Source organism: Drosophila sechellia, chromosome 3R (genome assembly GCF_004382195.2).
Source record: "Drosophila sechellia strain sech25 chromosome 3R, ASM438219v1, whole genome shotgun sequence".
Classification (NCBI taxonomy): domain Eukaryota; kingdom Metazoa; phylum Arthropoda; class Insecta; order Diptera; family Drosophilidae; genus Drosophila; species Drosophila sechellia.
Window position 1 is genome coordinate 14,073,718 of NC_045952.1, and position 19,772 is coordinate 14,093,489.

Below are 19,772 nucleotides of genomic sequence, written 5' to 3' on the forward strand. Positions count from 1 at the left end.
AAGAAATTTAATGGCCGCGTAACGCCAGGAAGTAATAAAAAAGTTTCATGAAATGAGTGCTCGCATTTAATGCCAAGGAGCTTATCTGCCGCGTATTACAATTTCATGCTGCCAAAGGATCTCTACATTTTCCAATATAAGCTCCTTCGTGTGTGTGTTGGCTTGCTGGGAAGCAATTTACATTTACAGCGCCAACATTATAAGCATTTTAGCGACAATTCACAGTAATTATTGGTATAAAAATAGAAGGCACAAGCGTCTGCCAAATGATAAATCGATAAGTGGAGTAGCTCCTCAGCATGCGGAACCTTTGAGCTCCAAGAGGCAAGTAAGTCCCCAAATCAACAACTTATGATATGAGGAGATATAAGTGCACCACCATGGTGGCTTTTTACAAACACGGTGCAGCTGAATAAGCTTATGAAGACATTTTCAAACAGACAGAATTTCTTCCTAAATTTGGCAGAGGAGAAAATTTCAGACGAAACGAAGAATTCAACTGAACTGAGAAAAATTGTTAATAAAACTTGGCAGAAATCTTTTTAAAAGGTATGAATAAATGTTATTATAAGTCTTTTAAAATATACTTTTTTCGAATAGAATAAATATTTCAGATACGCGTCTAATTTAATAACTTAATTGCCTCATAAGTATATATTTTTCGCAGTATGTGCGGCTGACTAACGCGCAGCCCTGCTGTTTAATTAATGAAACACTACAGACGGCTGCCACTTAAAAGCTGCGAAAATCCCCACGAGAGCCAAAAACTTTCGGCAGCATTTAGTGGCCGTAGCTCAGGTGGAAAACGCTTTTAAAACTTTGCAGTTTGACCTTTTGTGGGGTGAACAATGTGGCGAGCATTTCATTATGTTGCCACGAGGCGACAGAAAGCTGATTAAAATTATACATTTATGGGACACGAGTGTGCGAAGCATACTGTATCATATACAATATATACGATTGCCAACACGGTGCCCCATGGCGTATGAGCAATGCCGAAAATCGCAAAAAATGTATTATTCAAATTCGTTGAATGGCGAAGCGGGTGCCGTGGCGCGCAAAGACTTTAATTAGTTTCCAGCGATGCGGTATTGCGGTATAGCGGTGTTGCTTTGTCCTGTTCTGTGTCCTTTCCACGTTGCGACCGCAGTTGTTGCGGTTCCCAAGCTCGGACACGCTAATGGCATTTCAATGTCCATCGCCGGCGGTTGAGTCATTGCGGCATTGATTGAATGATTGCAACAAAGTATTTGAATATGAAATACATGGCAAAACCTATAGAATAAAGATGTTCGAGTTAAAATTAACTTAATACCATACAGTTTAAAGAAAATTGTTAGCTTTCTTATTAATTATATTTAATTTAATATTGCTTTCCATATTTTATTTAATAGATATGTATTTCTTCATTCCTTAACCTTCATTAGTACACATTCCCTTGCTCGTTGTTCTTCTAAGCTATATGACTGAGTAACTATGATTTGCTTGACCAAGTGAATATGTTTGAATACGCTTACTTGTGCTACTTTTGCGACAACAGAACAATTCAATTCCATGTGAATACCTCCGAAAAGCCAATTAATTGCCGTCTTGACTTGGCTTAAGCTCATCGCCCTTTGGTCATAGACAAAGGACACGAATTGGGCTCAAGTCAGCTGTGAAAATGCTGGATAACCAGCTGAGCTGATCCTTGGAATGCACACTTGCACACACACACACACATGCGTTCATGGTCGGTTAGTTCGGGTCATCCTGTTGCCTTTGCTTGCACTCGAATCGGTTAAGACTTAATTTTACCTTCGACCGATTCCCGTGATTGCATCCAACACTGATTCAGTTTAATTTCGGAAAGGATTTGAATGCGGTAGTCACCGAACAGGGGATTCGCCTGGTAATCCCGGGCTAATGTCATTTGCAGCTTAGCTCCGGCTACATGACAGCAGTATTTTGTCATTCGAGGAAATCAAAGGATTTCTCAATTGTTTCTGCTGAGTCAGTGAGTGGCTTAGGGTGCTTGAATTATTTGCAGAAAATTCGACAAATAAAAGGGCAAAGCTCAGCCAAAAAATTCCATATACTATACACTATATATATCGTAGTAAAAAAAAAAACGCGCTTCATGTGAAAAATGACAACCGTCGGCTGGCCGTGATTTGGTTTATGAAGCATTCACTGCGATGTGACAAACCCCGATGTCCTTGCCCTCGTTGAGTGTCGATACCGTAGTCGAGTGTGGGCTGAATAGTAATGAGTCAGAGTTAAATTGACATCAAGCATTTCTTGTGCCTGATGGCAAGCAATTAATGTGCTTTATGTCCTGTCATATTTTCTGTGGGGCCAACGAATCCTGACAGACGCTTCTTTATTCCACTCCAGTTGAGCTCCCAGTTTGATTTGGACATTGACATTGTCTGGTTTACTTTTCGGGGCATAAAGTCTCTCGACTGCGAGAAAGTTTTGCAGTAATATCCTCTCCACTCACTAATCGAATTAAAGTCGCATTTACAAGCCACCCGAAAGTCGGACCGAAAACTTTTTACTGCACCATAAAACAATTTATTATTCAATATTTGATTGCCCAAAACTTTTAATTGCAAAGTTTGGTTTGTGCGCCGCAAATTTGTTTACCCGCATAGTCCACACGAATTAAAATTCGACTCAGTCCTGCCGCGAAAATGAGCCAATTAAAGTGCGGCAATATCCTTCGAGTGCCAGGCAATTCCAGTGTCCGAAAAAACAAGTGCGCTTAATCAATCAATGCAATCAGGCATAAATTGTCTTGAAACAAAGCCAGGGCTAATTATTGTGATGCCATTAGGAGCCACTGTCAATAGACGTTTCCACATCGAGGTGCTGGGCCACCGGAAGTGTGTGGAGCGGAAACGGAAGCAGCTGGCGAGAGGGAGAAAAAGCGAGTGTGGCTGCGAAACACAAAAAGCCAAAGCCAATGCCACTTAAGCTTGTGCAAACACAAATGCCTGACAGACTCTCGCTGCCTCCGAGTGACAAGATATATATGGGTGTACCACACTGGTGATGGACTGGTGATGGAGGACCCATGAGAAGACAGTCTTCATCGACCCCTCAATGGTGTGTTATCAAATTATGCAGGAACGTTATTATTGCGGCTTGTTTCGTAGAATATTTCGTGTGTTTTCGATGGCAAAATTGAATAACAAACACGCCGCCAGACAAAGTGGTATTAAATTGCCACTTCAAGCTCAAAACCTCAACACACGAGGCACGACCGTTTTTGCTCGATGTGTGTCACATGAGTGGAATGAAATCAATTTCACTTCAATTCCTCACATGAAACGACGGAAATCATATTTAAATTGTTTAAATTGGTAACGGGATGCGGCGTGGCAGTTGAACTTTGATCTAAGACCGTGACTTTATTTGATCTTGGCTGTGTATTATGACTTTTTGAATAAAGATAATTTATTAACAGCTTTGTGGAACCCGCAATTTATATAAATTTTGAAAAATATTTATTTTGGTCGGTTTTTTTAGCATTAGACCTCGACGTGTCGGTAAAATATTTTCAAAATTGTTAGAATAAATAATAAATAGATTTAAATATTTATTTAATAGTTTGTGTGCAGCATTTGTCAACACAGCCATTTTGAGCATTAATAAATCACAATTCTCTGAGAGATTACATTTGACCAAGTCCTCGCCCAGTTCGACGGCCTGAAGTGGCCATTTTGCCATGGCCATCTCCACGAAGTCCTGGCCACCGAAGTGGATGGATGCCTGGCCACCAAAAGGCCGGGGACACAATGCATCCAGTGTCGGGCCGTCGCATTCACTTTGCGGCACTGCCGAGCGTTTGTGTCGCAGCTGCATTATTCTGTCAGCGGGCCACTATTCTCAGTCAAGATTGTTGACATTTATGCGCCTTGTTTGCCACGTTGTCCTTGTTTGGGCCCGGTGGACTGGTGTGCTGGGAGTCAAGAGGTCCTGTCAGAGCGGCTTACTCTCGGAACGCCTGGGATTGCAGCGCCAAGGAGCTGAATGCTAAAAGTTAAGTGGTAAATTGGTTATTGTGTTGCATTAATGGACGGACACTGCACCAGGGAACCGACCGCAACCAGCCGCTGGCATTCACTTAGCTTCTGGTTTGGGTTTCAGTCTTGAAAGTGGTTTCGTTCCTGGTCCTGACTCCATGATTCTGCCCGCCGGCGTTCCCTGTTGAATCTTTTAATTAAGGACGAATTCCTTGAAGCATCGCAGACTTTACTTTGTCCTCCACCATGACTTTGTTTCGGGGCAAGCAAAAGTTTTTCAATTATTTTGCTATGACTAGATTTCAGCTTGCCACCCACCATGAAAGAAAAGAGTGCAGCGTATCTGTGGATGCGACAAGTATTAATGACGATAGAGCGGGTGAAAAGTTGATCTGTTGAAAAGCTTTTGGCGATTTGAATTTCCACACTGAAGCTGACACGTTTTCGAGAAGAATATTGTGGCTAGCCAAGGAATTTTGTGCATTAGACTGGGTCCATTCATCATTCTGTACGAAATTGCATTTTAATTGAATTTTATGGTTTGTTAAATGACCAACGGGCAAATATATATTGGCAGCCAAGGATTCTTGTGCGATGCTCCAAGGAATTTAAAGTGAACTCTGAGGTGAACCAATATTGTGGGTAATGGCTTAGCAAATATTAAAGAATGCAAAACTATTTAAATAAATAAATAAATGCCCTGCAACGAATGTACTTTAATAGTAGACATCAGTGGTTGCTGCCACTGACACATGCCCCGATATCAATGCAAAGCAAACAGATTTCTCAATTTTCGATTGCAGTTTTCCCCAATAAATAACCGATTTTTGACATCTGCAATACGAATGAGAACACGGCCACTGACAAAATATTCCAATTTGCATGCCCAGGGCAAACATTTCCGATTCGACAGAAGAATTTCTTGCACAATGAATGGCAATCACTGGGTTTGGTTGAAGTGATTCTCCATGTCATGTCATTCCATTTGTGGCAGGCAGGTAAACATTTTGACTAATTCCAGGACCACTTGAGTGGCAACTTCAGTGGGATTAGATGTCGACTTTTCGAAAAATAAACTGTAAACCGAAATATTTTCATCTGGAAGTGTAATTAAGCTGAGCAACCTACGGGGAAAAACGCACTAAATTTCTGGTAAGTTGTATTAAAAGTTTCGGTCTCTGGGATGCAAGATAAAAACTCTATGCACTTCTTGTTTTAAAGTTCCTCAAACTATTCGAGAAAACCATGCAATTATTATGCAACAAGTATTGTCTAAGAAAATGTTTCGGGGAGGCCATACTCATGTGGGAAATGTAAATTTTGAATTACCACTACATGAACATGACTTCAAGAGGGGTGTTGAGCGAGATGTTAGCACCAGGCTTTTCCAACATCACCCCCTTCACCGCCTCATTTCGCCTTGGGCGCATTTTCCACTGTTAAGCCAAAAAGGCAAAATGTCCTCTGGGATGAGGCAGCCGTTGAAAGCTTATAAAGTGCAACAGCAATGCGGCAGGCGGTGTGTGTGTCCATGTGTGTGTGTCCATGTGTGTGTGTAGAAAGCCACTACGTGATTTTCCTGCCAATGCCTTAAATGCAAAAGGGGGCTAAAAAGGGGCTGTAGCGGGCTGAAAAGGGGTGAAGGGCGCACAGTGTCGCCCAAAAGCACCGCTAAGCACCACTGATGAAGTCGCGTCCAAAATGCAACGTTGCAATTTGGCAAATTGAAAACACGAGACTGAAGGTGCAGACATAGCCGGCTCAGCTGCACAGCTACCAACTAGCCACAAAGTTAATTTACCCACTCCGTGCAATCCTTGAAAACAGACCACCCCCACCCCTATCCATTATGGCCATTTCCATTGCACGCACGTCATGTAATAGGCACTTCCGCTTGCAAAATGGCTACAATGTGGCGGTGGGGTGTTTGCGAGTGATTGTGTGCACTGGTCGCCACTAATTCCGTAATTTCAAACGTGCTGGCCCAGTGAGCCACCACATTGGCGGTACCTAAACACTGAAAGTGTCAAGTGCTCTTACTTATTTTACTTTGTAAACAATATGTAGCCGAATTATCTTTGACTTACTTCAATGGCTTTTATAAAAATATTACGAAAGACAATTATATTTTAAACATGAGTCTTGTACATATTAATATTAAAGTTACAAAGTTGAGTAAGTTATTGTTGCAAGATCATTAGGCTAAAATAACTTCTATACTTTTTCCTTAGATTCATTTATTATGATTATTATAATACATTTATTATGAATGATTATTGAAGAAAAGCGCGATGTTAAATATGCATAGCTTGGAGGAAAGCTGATTAAAATTCCTTTTATTATTGCTGGGCAAAATGACTTTAATGTATATTTAAATTAGAAAGAAATGCTAATATTTTCTATGCATTTTCTGCGAGTGCCCCTCCCCTGTTTGCCGTCTATTTATGGTCGCCGCTGGGCGATGCAGGAGCGCTGATTGGAGGCGAAGGTGGGTTTTCTCTCTTGCAGTGGAGGTGGGCTGCGGTAGCCGCAGGACCCGTTCAGTCATTTGCATGCCCCGCCTGCGGAAAGTGACGTGGGCTGTACCGCAAAGCGTCCTGCAAACTGCATCCTGCAGGCAGTATCCGGAATCCTGTAAACCGGGAGGGCCACGGATCCTGCGCTGCTGACACGTTTGTGGCGTACTTTAATTAAAAATAACTGCAGCCGCCGGTGGGTAAAAGTACATGACCAGCGAAGCCAACATACACATATTTTTTACATGCAATGTCTGTGTGCATTTGCCTGATTCGACTGTTGCAATTCGAAGTAAACACTGGCGAATTTAATAGAAACTGCACTCGCAAATATTTTGCATGCCAGCGGGGCATTACGAAAAGGGTTATAATGAAGGGCTTACTCTAATTATTTTGGTGGTTTCATGCTAAAGGTAAAACCACAAAGTTCGCTACACTTCATACAAAACGAAGGCCATAAAGCAGCTCGTTAAATATGCATGAGCTCAGTTAACTTCGCTTCGAAGTTGTTTTCTTAACATTTAACACTGTGTAGTTATGTTCGTTTTACACTCTGTATCTTCATCTAGTATATTAAATATTTCATATGAAAGTTAATACATTGTTCGTGCGAATATAACTGCAACAAAGCATTTAATAATCTCAAATATATGGCGCCCCCGTGTGGGCTTTACCATTTTGTATACCGCAATGTCGGCGATTTCCGCTGCTCATTTCCGGATGCGAGTGCGTGACCCGCAGGACTTCGCACATTTCCCGCTCTCAGCTCTAATTCGCCGCTACTCATGGCCAGCTCTAATTGCTGCCGTGGAATTAGGAAACAAACTATCTGCTGTAGGCCGCCGGGGAACCACAGCGTCGGTGCCCCATTTGAAATTATGCGGTGGCATTGTCAATTCCGCAAGGATTTCGGTGGGGTGGTTGGGTTGCAATTAGATGGAATGGGCTGGAATGGCTTCAGTGCGCCGCTTTGTGGTTGGTAAACGCTTTGGCAAATGCAGATTTTGCATGTGTTTAATTACTTCTAATTGTTTGCATTTTGCAGTGAAATATTTGCCTATTGCAGGCGGTTGGGTGAATTTTCAAATTGCACGCCATATGAGACTAATGCAAATTTGCTAAATTCATAAACGAGTTTCTTGTTAAACCAGATTTGGAAAGGCGCGATTAAAATCACTTAAATATTCTGTGCATTAAATATTTAAAGCCGACGTTCCTCTATTTATATTTATGTATAAAATATCGCTTCTTAATGTTTCGGCCCACTAAGTGACACTTAATTCAGTTGAAGTTTCTGTTTCCGCTGTATTTTATCAGCTTAATTGTGCTTCAGAGCAGCGCAAATAAGCTTATAATTTCAGCGGCTCCACGAGTTGGTAACTTAATGTTCGATTTATGGCATTCGACCAAGGTCGACTGGCCATAAAGGGGATGCAAAAAATTTGTTTGCCGAAGTGCGCATTAAACTCTTAATCTTTAGTGTTGACATTAAATTTACAGTAGCAACTAAGCCAAGGGGGGAGGAAGCAAAGGGGTCGGGATGGGATCGCCCACAAAAGCCGTCGAGAACAAAGCTATTTTACGGGCCACCCCAGGACATCGGAGCAAACACCAGGACAAAAACTCATCTGCAGAGCAGAGTTCAGGAATTTATTACCCAATTTGAAATTGCAAACGAGTGCGTGATAAAGTCCGGGATCTGTTGTGGCTCTTCGCCTGGTCTTGTGTTTTATTCAAAACACCATTGTTTATGTGGCCGTAGAGGGAGGGGAAACAAGTGCAGGTTGCATAAGGCTGCATGCGAAGTCAGCGCCGGTGGTCAAGGTGCCACATCGAAGGACAAAGGAGCCAGGACCCTGACATGATGTACATAGTACATATATAGTCCCAGATCAAAAATAAACTGGACTAGGGAGCATGTTAAGAGCAAAACTGTTGGCACACTTTGATGCTGCTTTATGACGACCAGATGAGATTGGCTGGTTTTATACGCCACATTTTGATGCACCTTGAAAGTTGCAAGCTGCACTTTCAGGTGGCACGTGGCGAACTATGAAAGTGTTTACCATGCAAATGTCGACGGCCATTTCAATGCAAATGTGCACAAATGGCAACGTTGTTCTACCAACTCACCCCATTTTCATCTCGAACATTTTTCCTTTTTTATTTGCCGTCGGAAATGTAAATGCAAGCCACCTTTTGAGCCGTGGTTTTTGCTTTGGACATAAGCTGAAATTACCTATGCCCCTACTTGCGAGAGGGGCCATAAATTTGTGTCCCATTGAAGCATTTAAATTTATTTCCATTCCGCATTCTGGCCGAGATTTCAAGAGATTTCTCCACTCTGCAGGGGGATCAGCGAATTTATTACCCGCAAATAAATTTCATGTGATACATTCACATTTTCTGAATTGAAAACCCAGGCGAAAAAGGACTCTTGAATGAGAAAATCTTGATTTGAAATTCCAATTGGCAGCGAACTGTGAAATTTATGTTTCCGGCATTTTTATCTTAGATAAAAGTATTTGGGCTACAGGAATTAGTAATATGGTGTTAGTTCTCGATCAGGATTTTATTTAAAATTTCTTAGTTAAGGTGTGATGCGCTTAATAAAAATGACTTGTAAACGCATTGAGATTTAGCAAAGTCAGTGAAAGTGCAAGGACGAACTACTCTAGAAAATCTCACGTAAAATCCCGGGCAACTTCCCGGCAACTCATTAATTTTTGAGCAACTGATAAGGTGCTAGTAGTTGGCGAGGTCCTTCGGCTCTCCTCCGCGTTTCGCACTCAAAGTTAATGGCTTGGTTAGGCCACGCCCTGCTCATCTAGAATTTCGAAAGCGATTCCCGTAATGGCAGCGAGCCATTAGCCTCAAGTGACAATGTGGCAAAGTTGCGTCTAAACTTTCCATTTGTTCCGTTTAAGCTGGCCCCTAATCCGCCATCAAATAGTAACTTTCTTCGCTCTTCTTTCGCAGGTTTCTTCAATCAAAGGGAAAAATCAACTGTTAACCGGCGAGTGGACGCATTTAAAGCCATCGCAAAAGACAAACAACAAGGCAGACGTGCATGAAGGGAAATCTGGCGGCTAACCGGCCGATGAGTCTGGGCCATCATCAATTACCCCATCGCCTCGCACCTGGCCATTAAAGCCAAGGCGTGTGGAGATTGTGCGGATTGTGGAGAGCAACAGGTTGGCCGGACAAGTCCTTGGGGACTCCAAGACGAAGTCACCAGTCCTCGCATAAGTGGGCGAGTACGTGACTTAATCAGCGGGCGCAGCTGGATTCTGAGCCTGGCTAACGAGGGGACCAGAACGATCACAACTAGGAGCTGGAGAAGAAGGTGTGCCCCCGTTTTGCCCGCAATGATTTCATGCACGGCCCAGTGAGCAGGAGCAGCAGCAGCAGCAATATGACAGATGTGTCATCGCCAGCTGGTGGCGCCGCATCTCCGGTTGAAATGACCACCAGCAGCTCCCCAGCCGCCACTACGTCGGCGTCCTCGTCCAAACCGCTGACCAATGGTGCCAACAAGACGACTATATCAACGACAGCTGGAGGAGTGGCACCGGGTGATGTTCCTGGAACCGGGTCCGGAGCAATCCCCGCCAGCAGTTCGAGTGGCAATCAGGTCAAGCTGGAGCATCATCACCGCCAGAGCAATAACAATCGACCTGCGGCCACCAATCGCAGTTCGGAAACCAAGCTGAGATCTCCAGCCGGCGAGAGTGATGGCGCCTCAAGGCTGATGACACCTGCCGGCAGTTCCTCATCCCCATCGCAATCTCCATCGCAAACCCAAGCCAGTATACAAACCCAGACGAGTCAGCAGGACAGGCTAACCAAGGCGAGCACCACGGCATCTCAGCAGGATGTCGATGAGGTGGCCCGCCTGTTCGAGGAGAAGCCGGAAGCATTCGAGAAGTGGCTGACGGAAAGGGCTCCTCCAGAGGCACTCAGCCGACTGCAGGAGTTCATCGAGAATCGCAAGCCGCACAAGCGACCCTCGGTCACCTCCGATCTCTTCCAGCAGTGGATGGCCGCATCGCCCACCGTGCAGCAGGTAAGCACTTAAGATAAGAATTTGCCATTATGTTATGTTATTTTAAATTTAATGTTGGGGATCTAATTTTAATTAGAAGAATGACCTAGAAAAGTTTAGAGCTTCCCAATTTCCTAGTGCAATGAAACTCCTGCAATGAATTTTATTCATCCGAGCCCATTAAAACTATTTTTGGAAAATGTGATTACGCCACTTGAGTCGCAGCCAGTCGAAAACTTGATTGAAAGTTGTTTTAGCACTTTTCGTTTCGCCCAAATTTGTATTCATGGGGCGTGATTATTACACCTCCATTGCATTCTAGCAATCCTTTTCAGCCCACGAATTCCGCAGGACAAAGCTAAGCAGCAGGCGATTGCAAGTGCCAATGCAGTTGGCCAAGTGGCAGTGGCAGTTGCAGTGGCAAGTGCAGTGGGTCCCCAGCACTTAGCCAACATCCATCCTTTTCACATAGTCAGTGCTCTATTTGCCCACCATGGTGGTAGTGGTACTACCGAGTAGCGACTGTTTGAGCTGGTATTTGTGTTTGCCCTGCTTTGTTTTGCCCTGTTTTGTTGTACTTTTGGCACTGCTGCTCTGGATTTCCGCTTTTATTTAACTTTGTTCGCCTTCTCGCCGAGCGAATTAACTAAATTGATATTTTCACAAGTGTCCTTTGGCTGGCTTTCCGCTTGTCTTTGGCTGTCTCTGGCTGCGTGTGAAGTTCCCTAATTGGAAAAACTCACACAGACTGGCATTTTCCCGACCTTTTGCTTATGTTTAATTCAGGCACTAAAAATGAAATTACTCGAGCGATATGCCCTTCTGCAATCGACAGCCGAAAAGCTCTCTCTATATATATATATATATATATTTATTTATTTATTGCTTATTTATTGACAACCTCCGCCACCGGCAGGTTTTTAAATCGCTACCGCACGACGGCGTCAAGTATTTTTCAATTAACTTTTATTGGATATTTTCTGTAACAGGGAAAAATAACATAAAATAAAACGCTGTGATATACGAGTATATATGACCTGACCTTTGTCAATGGCGAATGCTCGTTTCGTATAATTCGTAAAATAAATTTCATGCGTGCTACGTTATGGGTATAAAATAATAGCACTTTTAAATGAATTTTTGTTGGTTTCGACCTTTAAATTAAAATGTGTCATCTGATTTCTGAAAGTTGAATAGTTCAATTTTAACATGTTATTTGCTTATCAAATTTGGTTTAATATTTTAATTGACACTTGTATTTGCAAAAATACGCATAAATGTATAAGTGTTAAACAATCAGTATAACTTGTACATGCAATTGAGTTTAATGGGCTCTTTTACTCGTAATTTAACTATTTACTTTTTTCTTTGGAATGCGCATCATGGCCATCTATCTGATAAGTGCACGAACTCAAAAAGTCGAGCACCCAATTGCACTCTTTTGAGCCACTTGATGCCAATGGCAACTGTCGTCGAGACCCACTTGTGCAATGCGTTTTTGCGATGTTTACCTTTCTGAAATATCCATCTAAATTATGCTAGATCACCACTCGAACTGCAAATTGCACTTGGGCTGCAATTTGTTGAGCAAAAACAGAAAGACTGAAAAATATCAAAACAAGAAGTGCGCTCTCGAGTCCAGCACGGAAATCGGCACTCACCTGGGCACTTGTGAATCAAAACTAAAAGTCAGTGGAAAATTCTTTTAGCCAGTGCAGCAGTGTGTGTGTGTGTGTGTGGGGGTGCTTGCAAAGGGAGGGAAAATGGTAAAGAACTAGGCCAGTGTCCTGGGAAAAACAAGAAGCAGTCAACCTTTGAGTCCTTTCAGCGATTGTCTGGCTTAGTGAGTGAACTTTCTGTATTTTTTGCTTTTGTTCGCCGCAGGTGAACGGCACGTGTGCCTGCCCCTTTTTGTTGTCGATATTGTCAATTTATTTAAGTGCATGTTACGCAATGCAAACTGCAATCCCCGCTCATGAAATTGACAGTTCGCAGACCCAGTTGTTTAAACGTATTTGTATCGTTGGCTGTACGATGTGCAGTACTGAAATTTTCATGCCATGCAGGACGTTTTTACCATTAAGAGTCATTTCGTTTTCATTTTTCACTTCCTTTTGCAAGGAAAATGTATATATATGTATAAAAAACAAATCGAAACAGAAAAGAACAATAATAAAAGCAGAACGAGTGGCCAACATCGTATTGTTGATTTTATTGTTGTTTTAAGGGGAACACTCAATGCCACTGGCTGAAGTTCAAATTTACTTAACGCTCTGACTGACTTCGCTTTGTTTTCATTTCCCTTTATTTGTCTGCATTTTATTTAATGAATTTGCATTGTTCCCGCCCGAAACGCAAATACAACTGTTTTTCTAACTTTCAGTTCAATCCAAACAAGGCGGAGATTATTTTATGCTCTGTTCTCGGTTCCCGAGTCTTTTGTGAGCTTTTCTTTTCTTAAGCTGGTGCTAAGGCGAGTTTTAATGGCGTTTAAGTGCTTTTATATAATTCATTAAGTGAAAACGAAAAACAAAGGATTATGCTAAAAAAAAGCTACCCGAAAAAAGGTGACGGATATTGATTACAGCTTATGCAAATAAAATGTTCAGCTAGTAAATCAGTCTTGCATACTATTTATTTCATAGGTAATACACTTCTGCATAAAAAATAGCAAATAGGAACAGCTTCACCCCAAGTGGCCTACTTATTTTTAAACACAGTAATTATTGATATTTCTGGCAGTGTGCCACTTGGAACTGTTAGTACAAGAAAAGGCAGTACCAACAGTGAATTGCTTTAATTTGTCAGTAAAAATAATGGGTGTTGTGGGTGGCAGGACTTGTGGAATGGGATGGCCTGTTTGCAGGACCAGGATGGGGACAATACACGCAATATAATCAGCTCCCAGTTCGCGGCGCGCAGCTCCCAGCTCGGTTAATTGGCCACTCGCACGCACAGGTCACAGGTCACAGGATCGGGCGATTCGGGGCCAAAAGAAGGGAGGCCTTTTTCGGTATTCAATTACCACATTGCCACAGGACGGCGACGGGAGCGGCGAGGTTGGGCAGCCGCTTGGGGGCACAACTGCCAACTGCTGCGAATAGTCGCCCTTTGAACCGGGCCAAGTTAATTTCCAATGAAATTCAGGGCTCGGGTTAAATGGCCAGAAATCGAAAACAGAACTAATGCCACGTGCGGAGAGACAATAGCTCCAAATATCGCCTTAAATACAATGCTTAATGTTTAAAATGCCCCCGCTCGTTGCGCCGAGTAATAATGGCAGTTAATATAGCTATTTATACGGCGAACTAATTAAATAGCGGAATTATTCCGCTTTCTCATGCCAAACAGCAGAGAATTCAATTACAGTTCGAGCACGTACTTGCACTGTTCAAAAAAAGGTCAAATAATCAGTCAAGGAGTTATACAAGTTCCATGAAATACAATAATGTTAAATGTAAAATTTGTATAACATAAAAAATTAACACTAAATTAAACATAATTTAGGAATATAACATAGTATAGTGGAGTTGTTAGGCAGCATTTTATTTTATTTAATTGATTGTATATTCCTAATAATATTCTAAGCTCAATACGAACACGAATTAACGCTCAGTGTGGCGATTTTTCTGTTTTCCCAAACTCAATCTAATCCCGCTATTAACCTTTATGTGTCCTCCTTCCACTTTCGCCCACAGAAATCGCCGAGGAGCCTCTCGAACTCTTCAGCATCGTCACTTCCGGAGTGCCGGAGGCATCTGATGGACCTGGACGAGGGCGAGCTGTTCATGGAACTGATTCGCGACGTGGCCAACGAGCTGGACATCGATGTTCTGTGCCACAAGATTCTGGTCAACGTCGGACTGCTCACCCACGCGGATCGTGGCTCCTTGTTTCTGGCCAAGGGCACGCCCACCAACAAGTATCTGGTTGCCAAGCTATTCGATGTCACTCAAAAGACAGGTGAGTCTGCAAAACAAATGCAAAATGACCTTTGACAATTCCCTAGCTCTTCTTGCTTGGTATGTGCAGTAGGTGTTGTTGTTTGTGGCGGGTAATCCCGCTTTAATTATGGTGAACAATGCAGAAAAATGAACTGCATCTGCACAATGGCTGAAGAAGGCTGAAATGAAAATGAAAAATGGGCTGCATAAGCCGAGTCAAATGTGGTTTTCATAAATGCACAGGGCATAAATTGAAGGACTCTCTCTGTCAAAAGCCAGATAGAATCGGGAGAATAGGATCAAATAACATGAATAAGCTCGGAATAGGAAAAGGCTATCAGGATAGTAATTTTTGCATTTTAATTGTTTGCTTTTAAAATCAAATTTCCTTAATTGTTTCTAAGGTTCTCTGCAGCAAGACTTCATTTCACTGGTATTTATGTGATAAAATGTCAAATTCAAAGCTGTTTATAAAGAGTTTATGGCCCACAGAAAGGGACCAGGACAACCCATTGGACGTAAACAAATTGAGACTCATTAGCGGCCGGGCAAATAATTCGAGGGGTGGCCAAAGGAGCTGGCTAACACATTAGCAAAATTAAGCTCAAATGGAAGTGGGCATTAAAACTTTTGGAGACGTCATAAAACTGAAAAGGTCGCCTTCAAAAGTGATATATCGTATATTTCTGAGAACGTGATGCCACAGGTTCCGCCCACAAAAACAAAAAAAAAAAAAACAAACAACTCCACATATTCATACCGAAGTGCGTTACATTCGTAATGAATCCTTGGTGCAGATCCGTGAGTAAAAGCCACCGCTTCCGCTACATAATTCAGTGGGGAAAATGCGAGAAAGATTAGAGCTGGGAAATGCCGGGTGGAAATGGGCGCTGCTGGTGCTGGCCTCAGATACAGATATATCTAATGTTTCGGATGCAATACATGTGAGCCGCTGTGTGGGCCTCTGAGATTATGATTGAGGCGGGACCGGCGAGCTCATGCAAATTCACATTTGACTTCTTGCCCTCGGATTTCGTGGGGCCTTGTCATTATTTATTTATATATTATTCTCTCTTTTTTCGGTGCTTCTGCCCAGGCCGTGTCCTTATATCTTTTGCATGGCAGAGTGAATATTTTGCCTATAAATTTAATACGTATTCAGATGCACGACGGCCCTTATCTGGATCCTAATACGCTTTGCAACGGCTGAACTAATTTTCAGGCCTTATTCAGCGTGTTTAAATTTGAGTTGTAGCCGAATTAAAAATTTATAAAATATTTTTGGATAAAGAGCATTTATAGCTAGTCTATAAGCAAACGTAAAAGGGTAAATTTTTAATCAGCTTATTAAAGAGTACATTTGAAGTACGTACCACAACTAATACCTTTTTAAACGTAACTGATGTAAAGACGTAAAAATTAGGAACAAAGCCATCATAATGTGAAATTTTTTTCTTTGCACAGCGTTTTTGCCTTGATTGACTCAACTTTGAATCTCGTTTGATTGCAGCACTCAAGGACGCGGTGGCTCGGGCCAGTGCCGAGGAGATAATCATTCCCTTTGGCATTGGAATCGCGGGAATGGTGGCGCAGACAAAGCAGATGATTAACATCAAGGAGGCCTACAAGGATGCGCGCTTCAACTGCGAAATCGATCTGAAGACCGGCTACAAGACAAACGCCATCCTCTGCATGCCCATTTGCAATTACGAGGGCGACATCATAGGCGTGGCGCAAATTATTAACAAAACGAATGGTGGATATTTAAAGGATTCGTCCTCCTCCCAAATTTATTAACTTACATCCCTTGTAGGCTGCATGGAGTTCGACGAGCATGACGTGGAAATCTTTCGTCGCTATCTGACCTTTTGTGGAATTGGCATACAGAATGCCCAGCTCTTTGAGATGTCCGTCCAGGAATACCGGCGTAATCAAATTCTCCTCAATTTGGCGCGCAGTATCTTCGAGGAGCAGAATAATCTGGAGTGCTTGGTCACCAAAATTATGACGGAGGCCAGGGAACTTCTCAAATGCGAAAGGTGCTCCGTGTTTCTGGTGGATCTCGACTGTTGCGAGGCGGTAAGTCAGTTTCAGTAATACAACAATATAAAAATAGATTTATGAAGCTTTTAGTGGGCCTTATTATTTGGACGGTGTTTCTAACATACAAATATCTGAATATTAGATTTAATTATTATTATTTATTTCATTTCTCAACAAAAACAATATATACTTTTGATAAAATCTTATTGATCTAATGGTTTGAGCAACCTAACTGCGTCGTTGAAGTTTAAGTCGAGGATACTCTGCCAGTTTCATGGTCATGTTGTCCACATAAACCAGATCCTTGTAGAGAGTGTTTGTGCTAATCTTGTAGTTCCTGAGTATTCTGCATAAAGCAAACTTTGAAGACATCATTGCATATTTTGACCCTGAGAAAGTAATATAAGGAATTGATTAAATATATTTTCTAGGATTACATGGCGGTGATCAACCAACCTATGCAATTTCTCTTTCCCCTCGCAAATGGAATATAGGCGTATGAGTGCTTTTGCTCCATGTTTTCCGCCAAGAAGTTATCCGGATTAAAGTTGTCTGCATTTGGACCCCAGACTTCGGGATTTCTGTGAGTGTGAAACATGTCGATGCCGATGACCACTCCTTTGGGAATGAGAACTCCATTCGAGAGACGAACGTCATTCTTTGTTTCCCTTGCCGTTATGGGAATAGCAGGTATCAGGCGTAGGGTCTCCTTTATCACGCGCTCCAAGTAGTCCAGCTTTTGCATATCTGGGTATGTTATTTCAAAGTGTCCGGCATCTGGAAATGCAGCATTTAGCTCCTCAAAGACCGCTTCCTGGTGCTCGGGATGATTGGCCAGAAGGAAGAGGGTGTGATACACTGTTAGAGCTGATGTATCATAGCCGGCGGCAATCATTATACAACATTCGCTCTTCACATCCATATAGGTGATATCGCCTTTGCGGTACAGTTCCATTGCCCTATTGATCACAATGTTTAATTCGGGATCTGAATCAGTCTTTGGCGATGGATTGACTTTTTTATTAACCACCTGAGGAAATATGATTAAAGTAAAAATACCACAGGCCCCAGCATTACTTACGTTATCCAACATTTTTTGAATTCTAGAAAAGTTGTCAGCTCGTAGCTTATCATAACCGCATATTTTTGAAACCATCTTGTTTTGGACCAGGGGCATTAATATATTGAGAGTCGAATGAGATATGAGCCTGTAAAAATAAATGGGATTGTCGCATTTTAAGTAAATGAAATTGGTTTTTGGTTTGCTTGAAGTTTCCCTTACGATTCAAAGCATTCCACAAGGCTGCCATTTTTGAAGTGCTCATCATGTTTAACTTCAGAACCCATTGTGGTTTCTTGGAAAAGAATTCAAAATCAGAACAGCTTATCAAACAATACCTTGATTAGATGGCTTACGGGCGGCTATTTTAAACGACCATCTGAGCATCTCTGGAACCACATCTATTTCGCCCTTGTCGACATAAGTATCCAGTAAATTCATCAGGATTTTCGTCTCGGAATCGAAAATGTGAAAGAAGCTAAGCAGAAGATCCTGTTTGAACGATGGGTTAAAGTGTTTGCGGCGATCAAGCCAATCGGGATCTAGTAAATGCTTAGATTATTAATTAAATTTGATTAACTTTTAAGAATGCAGTAATTTAAGCACCTTGTTTTCCCAGCAATCCATTTCCCATGCAAGAAGTCATGGCATTCACAATATGCTGGCTCTTGTTGTGGCAATCAGGAGACGAAAAGACATCCTCCACAATTTTCGGATCTCGGGTCACTATAAATGGCACCGGACCCATCCACGTTAAAATAGTCGAGCCGTACTTATTCAAATACTTTGTTCGAAAGCTTAGTTTACCTATTTTCGAGTAGGTTAAAATAGTTCCATACTTGTAATTCATTTATTCGTTCGCTTGGATTCAAGAATAAAATTTACGTTTATAGGTGATAATATTTTCCAGGGAACTACCCAAAATGGGTAGTCCTATGGGTCCGGGAATCCTTAGCATCAGCAAATATAACCTTCGGCGACTCCATAAGAAATATATCCAAAAAAGAGCTCCGACCGCCAATAACAAATTGATCGTTAACATAATAGCACTGTCACTTCGAAGAAATAAATCGCTTTAAATCGTTTTCTTAACTGATTAGTCTCGAGTCTTTGGTTGGGGCTTATATAGAAGTGGAGCGGTATTATCAGGTCGTTTATACGCAATTATTCAAATAAATTGTTGTTATTATCTAAGTTATTGAAAAGTATTAAGACGTATACTTTTACATAATTACGACAGACTTCTGGAATGGGGTCACTTAAAAAAACTGTAATAACCAGTTAATAATTGTGCATATATTAAAAAAACGAATAACTGTTAACTCTTACCCACGTCTGTGTTACGTCCCTGTCTGCGTACCTAAGTCATTTGAATCGATATTGATATTTAAATTAATTGACCGACATTTCTCAGACAACACGAGTGTGTCCAAGCAAACTGGTTAGCGATTGGCGAGTTTTTTTCCAAAATATGATGCATAAATAACAAAGTTAAATCCTGTGGACACAACCCAGTGGCCTTCGCAGTTTAATTTACATTTTTAAAACGGCTCCGCGTGACCATTTTGTTTGTGTGTTCGTCGTCGTCAACCCAAAAGGAACTTAAAATGTTCAATTTACAAGGTTTTCTTTTTGGGACATAATTGTGGGCGTATCCACATGGCTGGAATTCAGCAATATTCAAGTGTCAGGCATCGCGTGAAATTCTGACAGCTCGGTGGTAAAATGTACTTGGGGGTTTGTAAAATAATGTCCAAGTCTGGGCAATTTACATTTGTGCCGAAGCTTCGCTGATTGCCTGCCTTTAATTAAATTGGCTCGTGCTCGAATTATTCAAATTATAATAATCGACAACGTGACTAGTCTGGGGCATATAGTTGCGGAAGTATAGAAAATACTATAAGTAAAAAGAAAGTTTAACGACGTCTCTGATCTTTCAGCAATTAGCTAGGCATTGTCTAGGTAGCAATTATCACAGGTAGGCAGGTATTTTAAAAGCAGTAACGAGTAAGTAAGTCCGCCCTAATTGCTACGCATTCATTGCATTTTATAATTATAAGGAACACATTCGTTGGACATAAATCAAGCTCCTCAATGGGAATACCTCTGGACGCCATGATTGAATGTATTCATTCCTTTATTGTTTTCGAGCAA

General features: G+C 41.8%; 2 protein-coding genes and 1 long non-coding RNA gene across 7 annotated transcripts in view; 1 reads left to right on the top strand and 2 right to left on the bottom strand.

Annotated features, from left to right (window-relative positions):
• The window catches only part of LOC6606390 (cGMP-specific 3',5'-cyclic phosphodiesterase), a 49,451-nt gene that overhangs the window by 23,640 nt on the left and 6,039 nt on the right, over positions 1-19,772 (top strand). For all 3 annotated transcript variants that reach the window (XM_032720265.1, XM_032720266.1, XM_032720263.1), the window contains 4 exons: positions 9,506-10,592; positions 14,270-14,534; positions 16,026-16,271; positions 16,329-16,594. In XM_032720265.1, the coding sequence (XP_032576156.1) occupies positions 9,903-10,592; positions 14,270-14,534; positions 16,026-16,271; positions 16,329-16,594 (1,467 nt within the window). In that variant the 5' untranslated portion in view covers positions 9,506-9,902. The remainder of the gene's footprint in view (positions 1-9,505; positions 10,593-14,269; positions 14,535-16,025; positions 16,272-16,328; positions 16,595-19,772) is intronic.
• LOC116801378 lies at positions 4,201-12,561 on the bottom strand. The gene is made up of 3 exons (XR_004361966.1): positions 12,083-12,561; positions 4,329-4,353; positions 4,201-4,260 (listed from the first exon to the last, which is right to left on the bottom strand). It is a non-coding gene; the product is annotated as an uncharacterized LOC116801378 (long non-coding RNA).
• Positions 16,691-18,719, bottom strand: LOC6606391 (probable cytochrome P450 313a1). Of its 3 annotated transcripts, none has more exons than XM_002031160.2 (7): positions 18,504-18,719; positions 18,225-18,425; positions 17,975-18,160; positions 17,841-17,913; positions 17,640-17,766; positions 17,015-17,588; positions 16,691-16,947 (listed from the first exon to the last, which is right to left on the bottom strand). In XM_002031160.2, exons 1-7 carry the CDS (start codon positions 18,658-18,660, stop codon positions 16,787-16,789), a joined length of 1,479 nt encoding a protein of 492 aa, XP_002031196.1. In that variant the 5' UTR covers positions 18,661-18,719; the 3' UTR covers positions 16,691-16,786. The 3 variants fall into 3 exon arrangements, with proteins under 3 accessions (XP_002031196.1, XP_032576159.1, XP_032576160.1); XM_032720268.1 differs by lacking the exon at positions 18,504-18,719 and adding an exon at positions 18,426-18,483 and having other exon boundaries at positions 18,225-18,344; XM_032720269.1 differs by lacking the exon at positions 18,504-18,719 and having other exon boundaries at positions 17,975-18,170; positions 18,225-18,338.